Source organism: Xenopus laevis, chromosome 2L, assembly GCF_017654675.1.
Source record: "Xenopus laevis strain J_2021 chromosome 2L, Xenopus_laevis_v10.1, whole genome shotgun sequence".
NCBI lineage: Eukaryota > Metazoa > Chordata > Amphibia > Anura > Pipidae > Xenopus > Xenopus laevis.
Window position 1 is genome coordinate 146832446 of NC_054373.1, and position 15421 is coordinate 146847866.

General features: G+C 38.6%; 1 protein-coding gene across 1 annotated transcript in view; it reads left to right on the forward strand.

The window, feature by feature from the left end:
* Nucleotides 1–572: 572 nt before the first annotated feature.
* nxph4.L (neurexophilin 4 L homeolog) overlaps nt 573–15421 on the forward strand; it is a 119682-nt gene continuing 104833 nt past the window's right edge. The window contains exon 1 of the mRNA XM_018247456.2: nt 573–985. Within this exon, the coding sequence (XP_018102945.2) occupies nt 932–985 (54 nt within the window). The 5' untranslated portion in view covers nt 573–931. The remainder of the gene's footprint in view (nt 986–15421) is intronic.

Here is a 15421-nt window from a genome sequence, read left to right on the forward strand (position 1 = left end):
TGCTCTTTTCTGAGTACTTAGCACAAGCTATGGACACATATAAGTCAACAAGCTCCTATATCAGTATTATTGGCTCAGAACAGTGACTTGTACAATCTAAAACTCTATTGAATAGGAAGGCAAGATAGCTGAATAAAAAGACAGTCCCTGTATAGTGGAAGCAGACCCACACCCCGGCGTGCTCCTGACAGACACCAGCTTTCTCCTCTATCTTGCTCCTATGTAATTGTAATGAAGTATCAGGCTGACTGCTGCTAGTGTCAGATGTTCTGCCTGCTAATGATGATTTTTCCCTGCTGCAATCCTCAGCTAAGAATCACAGGAATACTTATCTTTCCCACAGCTGCCCTGCTGCAGAAATAAGTCTACTTCTGTCTGGGGCTGCCGATAAAGGCACCGGCTGTGCAGAGATCCAATGTGCACCATTCAAACAGCGCCGAGCACAGCATCAAATGGAAAGGGAGGGATGGAAGGGCTAAGGCAGTCTGTGCTGGAGAGATGGGGATTGGAGGAATAGGAAATGACAAAGGGAGGGGGTCTCTCTTCCCCACCACTGGAGGGACTGGGGGTGGCAATGGTTCTTGAAACTCATTCCAGGTACTTTCCCCTGTAACAGATCCTACTTCAATATCCCCATAGCAAGTGGACAACCTTATACCAGCAAAGCTACTTTGAATTTCGTTATCCTCTCTCTTCTCACTCCATCCCCTCTCACATTTTTTTTTTGTTATCTGTGAGCAAATCTGTCCCTTCACTATAAACAGTGGCTCCGAATTTATAAACCTTGATCAATGGGGGAAGGTTTTATTCCTACTCTAATCCCAAACAGCCCAACTCTCTGGACAGAGCACTATTCCCTGAGCTAGAGGGGGAGATCCCAACTGCTGCTACTGCTTCTTGCATCAGGCGAAGACCAGGTACCCCAAGGAAAATGGTTCTCTTCTGCTGGGCATTTCTCATTTTCTGTGAGTGGTTCCTGCAAAAGGTAAGGGAGACAAAATGGGACCCCCCTGAACTTAGGGGCAGTTAAAAAGGAGTTTGGAGTGAAGCATAAGAAATATCACCCTGAGCAAAACAATATCTACAGGATACAGAGAATCCATCTGCTGTCTGCTATGCATATCCCTATTTTATATATTTAGCCAGACTGTACAGCTTACTGTAGTGAGAATACCATAGGTTTTCCCTCTCTCCCGCTTTGTAGGGTTAGGAATACCAGCATAAGTACAGGCAGAATGCTTATATGCGATGCATATACTGTCATAAAGAGGTTTTTCCTTCATCATGATATAGTCTGGCTGACCGAATGAAGTCTCTTAAACCGGTAACATTTCTTGGAAAACTTGTGGAGCACATTGGAATTTGTAGTGGTATTCTTAGTACAGCCTTTGGCTTTTAGGGGATGCTGGGAGTTGTAGTTAAAGAAAACTTTGGTCTCTAATACAGGCTATTTTGACTAAGCTCTCCAACACAATTACATGCATGTGTCTGTACAATTAAAGCACAATGAAAAGGCACATGTACAGGTTGGAGAGTGCACCCCGGTGTTTTATATTTTCAACTTTTATTTCGATACTCATTGCCCTAAATACACACTGGTTTTCTGTTACCTGACACTCAGCAGTTATTATTTATAAAGTCAGGAACGTTTTACAGCTTTCCTAGCTCAAACCACTAAAGAGGGCATTTCACATGGACTTTGGTTATTGTGTTTTTCTTTTCTATCTTGAGTTCCGAAATCCCCTTGTTAAGGCACCTTTACATGTTTTTTTCCTGAACATCCCCTAGAGCATTCTGGTGAGATAATATATTATATATATATATATATGTACAGTATATTGGCCCAGGTTATGTGGCATCCCACTGCGAATTACTGAAACGCGTTTGTGTAGCCACCCTTGCTGCTTTGCTGTCTTTTATGAAATAATGTCTCGTATGGAAGTGTCTTCCTTAGATGAATTTGAAATTCCTATGAAAGCACATGTATGTAAATCACTATAACAACCTGCCGACATCAACATAATGCATATTATTATGGTGTGACAGCGCATATGTCCCCCATATAGGATTCCAAAACAGAACTGCTGGTTCAGCCACCCCGTGTGATGTTAGCAAATGGTAATTACAGAGTGCACTTACAGTACATGTCTCCACAATCTGTTATATAAATGCAAGGGAACTTTGTCTAAACCCAGAATACAGAGCATGTACAGTAAACCTGAGTGCAAGTCTCACTGCCACTTGAGTGAGTATCCTGAGTGCTGCATGACTATAATGCACAACATAATCTCCCAAATTCACTTAATGGCTGCATATCAGTGATATAACTGGATACCAGTGTTTATCATAGTCTGTATGTTTTCCAAGAATGGGAGAATGCAGACACTTAGCTGGCACAGGCCAGGTGTGAGTATCTGTACATGCTCAAATATACCTACAGTATACATTGATGTATCTGGTTTATGTGCATTTCAGATCCAGACTACTTTTAATACAGTGTTTGTTATGGGCACAAACATCTTCTAACGCAGGGTAAATGAAGTATTTTATCCATAAAACACCCCCAAAAGTACTGATCCTTTGGAAAACGGTGCTTGGGAAGATATGTCTCCTGCAGCTGCAATGGGTTAACTCTCTGCGTGCCAGGAAGCATGCCAACCTGTTGAAGTGCACTGCAGACTAGAGATCTCTCTGTACATGGGAAATGCACACCATAAATCTTTCTGGGGAAACAGAAGAGCGAGAGCAGAAAGAACAATCTGCGCTCCGTGTTACATTGGGAAGAAGTTATGTGCAGTGTATGAGAAATCATGTGTTCATTTATCATTTATGATTGATTTGCTTTGAATTTAAATGATTTTGAGATGGGTGTGCGGAAAATGTAGATGTTCTGGGGGACTAATGAGCACAGATTCAGGGTTTCTGTGTTTCAGTCTCCTTTTCTTTGGCAGCCATGTACCAAGTAAGTGAGTGCTGGCAGATTGCAGGCAGTTTGGAGACCTGGAATATATCTTGCCTCTTCTTTTTTGGCTCCCATTTGTCTTAATTAGAGAGTTTAACACTGTATTCAGTATTACTCATTAAGAAATGTTTTCAGGCCAGAATTAAAAGCAGATCATAACAAAGCAAAATAGGCACATACACTGAGATTTCTGATCCTGTTACTCACCGGTTAGGGCTGGATTCTATTGCTCGGCTAGGATTAACACTACTAGTTCCAGGAATCACAGGAGTACTTATCTTTCCCACAGTTGCCCTGCTGCTGAAATAAGTCTACTTCTGACTGGGGCTTAAACAGCACCGAGCATAGGATCAGTTGGAAAGGGATGGATGGAATGGCTATCATAGTCTGTGCTGGAGAGATGGAGTATGGAGGATTGGAGGAATAGGAAATGACAAAGGGAGGGGGTCTCTATTCACCAACACTGGAGGGACTGGGGGTGGCAAAGGGTCTTAGAACTTGCTCCTGATACTTTCTCTTGTAAAAAAAATCCTTAGACATTTACAGAGCAAACTGAGAACCGTTTACCAGCTCTCTATGCTCCCCCCTTTATGTTTTTATCTGTGAATAATTCTATCTCCTTTCTTTTGGATTTTCTTTTATTTCTTTAAGTGAAGATAGATTTTATTCCTGCTTTAAACCCAACCAGCCTAACTTTCTATTTACTACACAGCGGTTCACAATGGTTCTCTTCTGTAAGCAGCTGCTACAAAAGGGAGCCTATGCAAGTTGCCGTCACTCAGGGGCTTTAGCCATGCAGTTCTACAGGAGTTAAGAAAGAAGCGTAGGAGACATGCCTGTGATCAAGCAGTAGCTTGTTTTTTATATATAAGAAAAAAAGAGTGAAATCCGAGCACAAAACTTGCCCAGAAGACAACTGGTAGCAGACGTGGAGAAATAGTAGGTGGAAGATACGAGTCTCCTGCTTGGAAGCTCCTTGTGTGTAGGCTGCTGTTTCTTTCTATAAGATTAAACACGGTGAGCTCAGGGGGATGAGATAAGCTTATTTGGCATGATCAGAGAAGTTTTTTGGCAGGCTGTGTTCAGAATCAGAGTCAAATAAGCAAACACCTACTTCCAAAGTGAGTCTTCTGGCAAATGGTTATTAAATGGTTTTGTAATAAACAGGCCTCGTTGGGCAGGGTGGCAGGAGGCACCAGCCTCATCCTCTTGTTCCGCAGGGACAGCTTCAACACACAACCCTTGTAGTCATTTTGAATTATTCTTCCTATTAAAGATGTAAGCTATATGATACTTTTGCTGAAATACAGAAAAGCTGTCAGATGATGATGGAAGATGTAGTTTAGTAACAACTGGATGAACTTTCTACTCTCAGCCTTTCTGCTTCCTTGGTAGGGTTAATGTTTCAAAACAAGGTAGCTGCTATGGTTATCAAGTACAAAGACCGGACATCATCAATACAAAGCCATGTCTTTGCCTTAGACGGGCCTTGGTATCTGACTCGGCGTGACGGGCAAAAGGTCTGTGCCAATGTCTGTAGGTGGCAGATATACAACTGGATTTCAATGTAAACCACCAAACTTCCATTACACAAATTCTGAATTTTATAAATTCTGATCTGTATTATGCTGACTGCAAGATACAACTAATGCAAGGTGGTTTAAATATTAGTTACACAGCTCTTTTCATGAATTTCATGAACTGATTGTTGATGTCACCCTCCCATACAATAGAGATGAACTGCCAGGGTGAAAGGGTGAAATACATTTACTAACTAACGGGTTGGAGAGGGAATCTATATCTATATTTTTTAACTTGTAGCGATCCAAGGAAAGCAATAGAATCCAGCCCTAAAACAGCAGGACAGTCTGATTAAAGCTGTCCTTTAATCAGACTGTCCTGCTGTCCGTTAAAGCTGTCCGTTTTGACTAAAAGAATTCCACGCAAACATAAAAACAAAAAAATGCATAGATCTGCAATTAACGTAAAATCGTGAGCTGCAAACCACGACCGAAAACATTTCTGGTCTCAACATAGTCTGCAATCTGTTGTCTGCACTCTGTCTGTCACAACATTGCCTACATCGCTTCTGCGTTCAGATCATGATCATGTACACTGTCCATATCAACATTGCAAAAATCATTTAAATTCACAGCTAACATAAATTATAAAATAACAGGATTTCATAATACATAACCTATTCCCATTGTAACCCAAAGAATGTCTTTGTTTCTACATTCATTCTTCAGTTGTCTCTCCTTAGCAGGAAGATTTATGGCATGCATTTCCCATATACGGGAATCTCTAATCTGCAGTGGACTTCAACAGGTTGGCACTTCTTGGTACACAGAGAGTTAATACACTACGATTCCCCAAATCATTTCAGATTTGTGAGTTATATTTGGAAAAATAACTTGTGATTGTACAAATAAAAATTGAACACACCTGGCACCGTGCATTGTGATGATAATCTTCAATGGGTCAAATGATCTTGCAAAAAAGCAGCAGATTTATCAAAGGTTGAGTTATTTTTACCTATGCAGATTCAATTAAAAATTGAAATTTTCATGGGATTTTTGTCAAAATTGTTGCAAAGTTGCTCAGAATTCTAGCAGTTACTTTTGCTGGAAAGGTGCGGAGTCTTGCGGAACGCTTTTTTATGTTTTTCTGCAAAAAAAAAAACAAGTTCAGTGATTCTTTTTCTCTGGAGACAAAAAGGGTGCCAAAAATAAATGATGGGAAAATACAATCCACTGAAGGCAACTGGACCAGTTCCTTTCTTGGGAAACATGAATAGTTAGTTTTGGGGAAATATTACAAGAAAAAAAAACCGTAATATTAATTATAAGGAAATTGTTACACTGTGAACTGTAATTTTATGAGTTTGCAAAAGCTTTATTAAATAGCTGCAACTGAAAATATTGTATGTCCAAAAGAATAAATTGTTTGAACTGGACGTAGAATTCCCTAACATATTTTTTTACATTGTTTTTTTTTTTAATTTGAATACAAAACCTGTATATTGTAAGCAATTTTTTTGGAGTTCCAGGACTACATTTGTTGCTGAAATAGATGAGCTAACAGCATGCTGTGATTTGTAGTTTAACAACATCTGGAAGGCTTGTCTATGACTCGAATATAGGCTCCCTTGTGTTGAATCTGCCTATGAGGTTGCCTATGACTGTTCTAAGGGCCATGAACAATGAAAACAATAGCCATTTCCATGTGTGAAGGTGATTTAGCCTGTATGTATTATACAAAAGCCATAAACCTGGCTGGCACTGACCATTTTTATTATTATTAACCCTTGTGGTGTAAGAGCTAAAGGAGTTCTTTATCAGATAATACTTCTTTTTGTCTGTTATGATACGTAGGATCATGCCAATAGAGAGGGCTCTCTGTTATCAAGAGGTTTTTAATCATCTATGGTTAGGGCTAAGGCTGTCATAAACCATTAAATTTACAAAAGGGACCCAAGGATTGACCTGATTCGCTTCCCATTATTGTTGGGTGTTTATGTCTCACTAAAAGAGCCACATATTTTGAGTTGATAGGCACATCACGTCGGTAAGCAGGATTATTTCCATGAAGACATTTGATGCACCTGTTGGTGGGAAAACAAAAATAGCTCATAGTTTTCTGATTCTGCCTCAGGCACCACTGTTTTCAATGTGTGGTCCAAAATAATACTTTTTACATGGGGTTTATTAGTTGTTATTTTCCTCTAGGTGGCTTCTCACTTGTTAAGGGGAATTATAATGTCACCAAAAGAGAAAACGACAGGCACTCACAGATCCTACAAACAGGCTTGTAAAAGAATTGAGAACTTTTGGTACAGCCTATGATTAAGTGCCTGTTGGCATGAAATGTGTAAGGCTTTGTGTTGATCTACTTTGTGGCCTAAATAAAGTTCTCAGTTCTTTTACAAGCCTGTTTGTGGGATTTGTAAGTGCCTGCCGTGTTTTCTCCTTTGGTTGGAAACCTTCACCTCGAGCTGCAGGTCTGGGGCATGAGCACCTAGTCCCCAAGTATTACTGGTGGGACAATAACCTTTTTAGGGTTTTACATTGGGACTTTTCCTTTAAGTGCATTATGATATTATGATATTACAATGTAAACCGAAATGCAAATGTAAGCATAAATACATCTGCTTTTTATGGTGAACGCACCAATGTAGTTCTCTTGCCCCAGGTCCTCCATGCAAAGAGAAATAGAAGGTTAAGGCCACTCCGGAAACCACATGCAAATGAGACCAAAAATTTTTGTTAAAAAGTAGAAAAAATCTTTAGTTAAACAATCATCTCAGGGGTTTACACAGTAAACCCCTGTACATAAACTGCCCAGTGGAACATAAGAGAAAGGTTTCTATGTTAATAAGTAGGCATGGGACCTGTTATGCTGAATGCTTGGGACCTATGGTTTTCTGGATAACAGATCTTTCCGTAATTCAGATCTTCATACCTTGAAGGATAAGTAAACCTTTAAAATAAGTGTATGTAACATTGATGAGGGTGCTGGTCTGATGTTCTTCTGCTTAGGAAAGATTTGAGAAAGGTTTTTATTTTTTCCTACACAGAAAACATCAGACCAGCTTCTTTCTTTCTCCTAACAACTTCCTTAACTACTTGGTGGTCAGAATGGTCAGGAAATGACCAGCAGGTGGCGCTGTTGTAACAAAATTCATTCATATTAACACGTATCCCTCAATATCGTGGAATTTTAAAAATAATTAATGTACATTGCAAAAGTATTTTAAAGGTTTGCTTATCCTTTAAGTCTACTAGAAAATCATGTAAACATCAAATAAGCCCAATAAGCTGTTTTTTCTTCCAATAGGATTAATTATATCTTAGTTTGGATCAAGTACAAGCTACTGTTTTATTATTACAGAGAAAAAGGAAATCATTTTTAAAAAAAATGGATTTATTTGGATAAAATTTTTTTTTTTGCTTATTTTCAGCCAACCACATAAAAACACGAGAGGGGGGATAGGTGATGCTTTATATTCCCCTTGTCCTAATGTAAATAAGAGAACGTCAGACTAATAAATCAGAGCTGCTTAACAGAGGTTCAGAAATTCGTCAATACTCATTAGCGTGTAAGGAGCAAGCACATATGTATTTGATCTTTAATGTTCACACATTTAAAGGTTAATCTTTCACCTTCTCTAGTGATTTTTTTCTGATTTGCTGTCAGCCTCACTGTGCATCACAAATGATAAGTGAAGAGAAATGTGCAAATGTTAAAAGCAGAATTTACGTTTGTATCTGAAAACTACGATGTTGAATATTTGTACATTTCTGGTCTGGGACAGGAGCATGGATTTCAGTCTTGGCTCTACTACTCTGGTATGCTGGGGGCGTCAGGTGCTGCTTCTGTACATACCATAATCTTGTTGAGTCAGTGATGAAATAAGGCATTTGTGTTGGTGGTACAATAATATTGTATGTCTGACAAAGCTAGTGACAGTCTCCCACTGAAAATCATACGATTGGCAATACACACAGAGATATTATCGGCAGCCGACAGAAATTTTCTAACCGGTCCCATTGACCAAACGACCGATCCCCGCCGGACGAAAAATCTGTCGGGACTCTTCACACACGGCCCGAAAATTGTACGAATCCACGATTCGTATGATCGGATCATTGCGTCTATGGCCAGCTTTAGCCGCAAGGCCATTAACCCCAGTGGCCTCATCCAGTCTGCTACAGCACCACATGCTGCATCATGGAAATTCAAGTTTCTATGCAAAGGCATAAAGGGAGGTCGATGCTGTAACAGAGGAAGGGGCCCAGAGCATAGGGAGCCCCCACAGGGCCCTGATTGAATTCCAATATTTGTTTGCAACACAGGCCACCTGCCTAATGTTTTGTGCGCCCTTAAATAGATTTTCTATGGTGCCAGGTCACTATTGGCTCTGGGGAGAATTTACTACATCAATCCTTAAAACAAGAACAAGGCTAAAACAAGACTTTTTTATTATTACAGAGAAAAAGAAATCATTTTTAAAAACTGGAATTATTTGATTTGTATACACAAAACTCCAATTTGGGTTGTATTCAGTGTCGGACTGGGCCAGCTTCTCAGTGCCGCGTGACCCCTCTTTGCCGGGGCTCATGGAAAAATCAAAATTTTGTGCGTACTCACTGGCGTTACGCCGCACGCATGCGCACTGACGTGCCTACACACATACCCCGCACTGGAGCGGCAAGGGGTGCCGGAGTGGGGCCCGGGGCCAGTAGCCCTTCCTGATGAAGGCTCGAGTCTAAGAGCTGAAACGTTGAATAAGCCCATTTTTTTTCATCACAAAAGACCTATGAGTGCGGATTTCTTTGCTCTATTGATATTGATATATGTTCCAGCACCTAGGCATTGACATTGTTTTCTGAGTGCACCTATCCAGCAGTTTGTTTATATATATATATATATATATATACAAAAAACACAAACACAAACAAACACAAACACAAACACAAAAGCCATGAACATCTTGTAAATTATATCCTTGTAAACGGTAAATTCTGATGTCGTCATATAAACGGTGAGTTCTGATGTCATTTCTGTCCCATGACACACTGAAACGTGTGTATTATAATAAATAAAATAACCCCAGTTGCAAAATACCTAGGAGATTGGCCTCGTGTTTTTATATGGTCATGAAAAGTTCTCTGTAACTTATAATATCCTTATAATTTAGAAGAGGGGGTACTTTATTCACTATATATATATATATATACAACAAACTTGGGATATTGCCACTCTTGTAAAATAAATTACACCTGGGTGCAGGTATCAGAGGGTTCAATTAACATGTAATTGGATAAACCGCAATGCTCAAGTCTTATAAAAAATGAATATATTTTTATTTGGCACATACTGATGTTTCAGCTGCTCCTTCAGCCTTTTTCAAAGTAGAAAAAGTAAATACATAAAGTAAATACATGGTGTATATAATATATATAATGTGGTTTGATCTAACCTAACAATTTGTGCTATCTCTCCACATAAAAACAAATGGAAGTTACCAATTTGCAGCAGCCCTGATACAGTATATAAATGGAAATTCCTGTCCAGCGCCCTGTGTTTAGCATCTGTAGCAGCAAATGAATAAAAGTCACCTTTGAGGCAGGGTGGGCAAGAAGACTAATTACATATTGGCCAGCACACTGCTAATATTACATAAACAGATGGCAAGACATTATTTTATTCCCAGGTATCCAGTCCCAGAAATTGCACAGAAACCAAAGGTGGATGTAGATCTTTCTGGATTCATTAATTCCTTTGCAGCTGTACACTGGCCTTAGTCTGCACAAGCTCGAAGCCATCTTGTAAAAAATGTCAGATTTTAAAATCTCCCCCCATGAGCTTTCAGTCAGGACTTATAGTAATTTTTACAAGAATTGTTGCACATAATTGTAATACATACATGAAATACCATGCTAACACATACACAAGCTACATACGTCATTTATTGGCTGACAGTATACTCTTTATTATAAAGAAACACAAATCAAATTCATAAATAGAATACAGTTTATCTATTGTATCTAGGATTTCAGCATTAGCAATAATCATTTCACTATTCACAGCCCTCCTTCACCTGTTTGTGGCATATAGAAATGGCCTCATCCTCAGTGTGTTTAATTTTTAATCACTTTGCTAATTATAGAATATCAGGTGATTGAGCTGTATACATCAAAAATTAACAGATAGGTTCAAATTTGGACTGGCCTGGCGGGATACCAGGAGAAGACCTTGTGGGTCACGTCATCCCAGGTCTGCTCCCTGTGGTGTGGTGGTGGCCACAATGGGGACTCTGGAGGCCATAGACCTAGTGGGCTCTGGACACCCCAGTCCAATACCAGGTAGATTAATTGACTTGTGTGTGTCATTTATAGAAAAATACCATAGATTGAAAGCTCCAGATGGGCAGGGACTGATATAAATGATAATTTCAGTAATCTCCATTTTGGTGTAGTTCCCTGTGATAGGAAACTCAGTGTTAATACTTCTGATTCTATAGTTAACACCATCAAATAATGCAGAACTGCCCAGTGTTGTTCAATGTTGGGTCCAACAGGTACCTAAGTAGATATAGACATTTCAAGGGAAAATATGCTTGGATATCCCCAGTTGAGTAGAGTCAACACCCATCATTGTTACAGATCCATACCAAATAATAAAGGTTACAGTTCAGCCAAATGTACAAGAGAATCTAAGTTTAGGTCATGTGACAGTTTAGGAAAGAGCCCCAATGGTTGCTATGAATACAGACTAGAGAAACCATACCAAGCTTAAAACAACATTACTGCCTACTACTCATCAAAGCAGAGCTTTATTAGTAACATTTCCATTATGTTGCTTATCCTTGTCTTAACCTGATTGGCTTAACCCAATGAGATATGAAATCGTCACTTTGCGGTTAAGATGGCCTTACTTTGCTATGAATCCACAAAGCATCAATATTTGAAACAGTATAATCAATTAACTTAATTTAGCATATATTTGTGTATTTTGTTTAGCTTATTTAAAGAATCTAACATCTGCATTTTGGGAGGGTAATCTCCAATGTAGTATTCTTCTCCTAGACTTTATAGTAAGAATAATGTTGTCAGTTGGTTGCTGCAGCTTGTTCCCAGAAGAGCTCAGGTGCCCGTCTATCAATATGGCATCAGCCTGGGTCTTATGGCAGTGACAACAGGCACAGAATTACTGATCATGGCCTAATTACGGACAAAGGGAAGTGTCATAAAAAAAACATGGATTCAGTTATCACTCAGAAAAACAGATGAGAATGTTTCCAGGTGATAACCTTTCCCGTGTGGCACACTCATGTCACTTCACATTCCCAACAACAAGAAGTGATCTATTGTAAAATCCTTATGTCTCATTGCCAAGATTTCCCCAGAAGAGCCATGGCAATGAAAACACAGGGAAATCGCCTTCTCTGCCATATGCTCTGCATGGAATGAAATGTTTGATGACAGCCACTGTTTGCTTTCAGCTTGTTTGCAAATATTGCTTCAAAGAATAAAAAAAATATAAATAAAGGATATCTTTCTGCGATTGTCTAGAGCTTTAAAAGCAATGACATGTACAGCGAGAGACTCTGTGATTTGTTTCTGGGTGTGTAGAATCTCCTTGAAATCACAAAACTTGGGACACTGAATAAACTCATGCATGGGACCTATTATCCAGAATGCTCAGGACCTGGGGTTTTCCTGATAAGGGATCTTTCTGTAATTTGGATCTTTATACAATACATCTACTTAAAATGAATTTTAACATTAAATAAACCCAATAGGATTGTTTTGCCTCTAATAAGGATTAATTACACCTTTGTTGGGATCTAGTACAATATACTGTTTTATTATTACAGAAAAAAGGGAAATCATTTTTAAAAATGTAAATTATTTGATTAAAATGGAGTCTATTAGAGATGGCCTTCCCGTAATTTGGAGCTTTCTGAATAATGGGTTTCTGGTATGAAGTCCAACAATACCGTGCTCAAGTCCAACACAAAACATGCTCAAATCTAATATATATATATATATATTTGGTATACATGTTGGTTACCTGGTTACTACAGTGACCTGATACAATTTGGCTACTGAATCAGCCATCATGAATGCTGACCGAAAACAGTTACCTAGTTTAAGGGGCTAATGTATCAGATTCAAATCTGTGTTTTTTTGAGCTAAAACTCACAAATTTAAATTATTACTTCAAATCAAGTATTTATTAAAGAGATACTGTCATAGGAATTTGTTTTCAAAATACATCAGTTAATAGTGCTGCTCCAGCAGAATTGTACACTGAAATACATTTCTCAAAAGAGCAAAGAGATTTTTTTTTATATTTAATTTTGAAATCTGACATGGGGCTAGACATATTGTCAGTTTCCCAGCTGCCCCAGTCATGTGACTTGTGCTCAGATAAACTTCAGTCACTCTTTACTGCTGTACTGCAAGTTGGAATAATATCACCCCCCCCCCCAGCAGTCTAACAACAGAACAATGATAACAGCTCCCTCACACAAGATAACAGCTGCCTGGTAGATGTAAGAACAACACTTAATAATAAAATCCAAGTCCCACTGTGACACATTCAGTTACATTGAGTAGGAGAAAAAACAGCCTGCCAGAAAGCAGTTCCATCCTAAAGTGCTGGCTCTTTCTGAAAGCACATGACCAGGCAAAATGACCCGAGATGGCTGCCTACACATAGAAGTCAACGGTGCTTTCCTAGGCAAAATTTAAGCAATTTACTCAGTTTCAGTAAATAGTTTAATATGTTGACATTCATGCTTTTTTTAAATTGTGAGTTTATTTGAAGTAGAAAAACCTCTAAAATTACACAAATCCAAATTCTGATAAATAAGGCCCTAAGTTTTTTCAACCAAGCCATTTTTGTTTTATAAATTCAAGTGTCCAATACCCGTAAACCCTGACCATTTAAACATATCTAGAAACATAGCTGAGAGGAAAAACCTCAAAGACTATTTATCAATAGTCTCATTTTTGTGGTTTCAGAGATTTTTTAAACCACGACTAAACTCACTTTCACTAAAACCACGAAAGTCGTGAAATTTATTTAAAAATCCAGATTTAAAAAGCATGTATGAAAAAAAAACAGTCCAATATCATCAGCACAATTTCTGTTGACTTCTGTAGGACCTCAACAACTTTTACCTGGCAATTTTTTTGTATTACAAGTTTTCATGGTTTTTTTCGAAGTATTTTTTTGGCCACTTCGACAATCGAATTGCCTACTTCGACCTTTGACTATGACTTCGAATTGAACGATTCGAACTAAAAATCGTTCTACTATTCGACCATTCGATAGTCGAAGTACTGTCTCCTTAAAAAAAACTTCGACCACCTATTTCGCCACCTAAAACCTATTGAGCATCAATGTTAGCCTATGGGGAAGGTGCCCTCGATAATTAACCCTCAATATTCGACCCTGAGTAAATGTGCCCCTTAATAAATCTCGAATTTTTGGAGCTTTTTAAAAAACATAGGAAAACCACAAGATTTGTGTAAAAAATGTTAGTAAATCACCCCCTCAAAATACCTTAACTGAACACATGGCCACTGTGAGTTACAAGTTTGGAGTTTGGAGATGGAGGATCGTTCCTTTAATAGAGGGAATGAACACTGTGTTTTATTGGCTTGTGAACTAATAATGGTATGATATATGGTTTAGATAAAGTCTTGTGACTCCATTCAGTGTTGCGTGGATAAACAACAATCCTTTTCAAAATTATGCTCCAAAGGAAACAGAAATGTTTCACCATATGGTGGAGCAAACCAATATAATGGTGCTTTTTTTTTGCATTACCTGTCATTTAAGGGAAAGAGTGGAGCAAAAGTAAATGTGCCACATAACAGCCACCCACAGTGGAAAATAAGTGGACAGATAAGAAAATGTACTCAAGGTTGTATCCCTAAAACCAAAAGTCCTGAAAACTAAGGGACCGATTCACTAACTTTGAGTGAAGGATTCGAAGGTAAAAAACTTCGAATTTCGAAGTTTTTTTTGGGCTACTTCGACCATCGAATGGGCTACTTCGACCTTCGACTACGACTTCGAATCGGAGGATTCGAAGTAAAAATCGTTCAACTATTCGACCATTCGATAGTACTGTCTCTTTAAAAAATACTTCGACCCCCTAGTTTGCCATCTAAAAGCTACCGAAGTCAATGTTAGCCTATGGGGAAGGTCCCCATAGGCTTGGCTAACTTTTTTTGTTCGAAGGATATTCCTTTGATCGTTGGATTAAAATCCTTAGAATCGTTCGATTCGAAGGATTTTATCGTTCGATTTGAAGGATTTTATCGTTCGATTCGAAGGAATTATCCTTCGATCGTTCGATCGAACTATCTGCGCTAAATCCTTCGACTTCGATATTCGAAGTATTTTAATTCCTAGTCGAATATCGAGGGTTAATTAACCCTCGATATTCGACCCTTAGTGAATCGGCCCCTAATTGTTTGCTAATACCACAATTTAGCAAATTGCACCAAATGAGATAAATAAACTGTATAAATTGCATCCTGAATGCAAGCACAGAAGAGAAGGCTTTGCTTCCAGAGGGGAAACATACACGAACCACTGTAAAGCTTTATAATTAGGGTCACGAAAAAAAAAAAAACTAAATGGGCAACAGTATGGAATATTCCCCGGTGGCACTCATTATCACATTATCACATTTTGTCAGCAAAGAGACCTTTGTGACCCCAGTGAGACTATTCCATTACTTTTTATCTTTTGAATTTTAAGGCTGCCTGTCCCTGACAGCTATGCAAACATATCACTGAAATAATGCAATTCATATTTGACAGACACCGGAATATTCGATATAATAACAAATTCTTGAAAGGAAAAATAATAATAAGTTTGCTTCCACAGCCCTCAAGAAAACATTACTCACGGCAGTTATTAGATTTCACT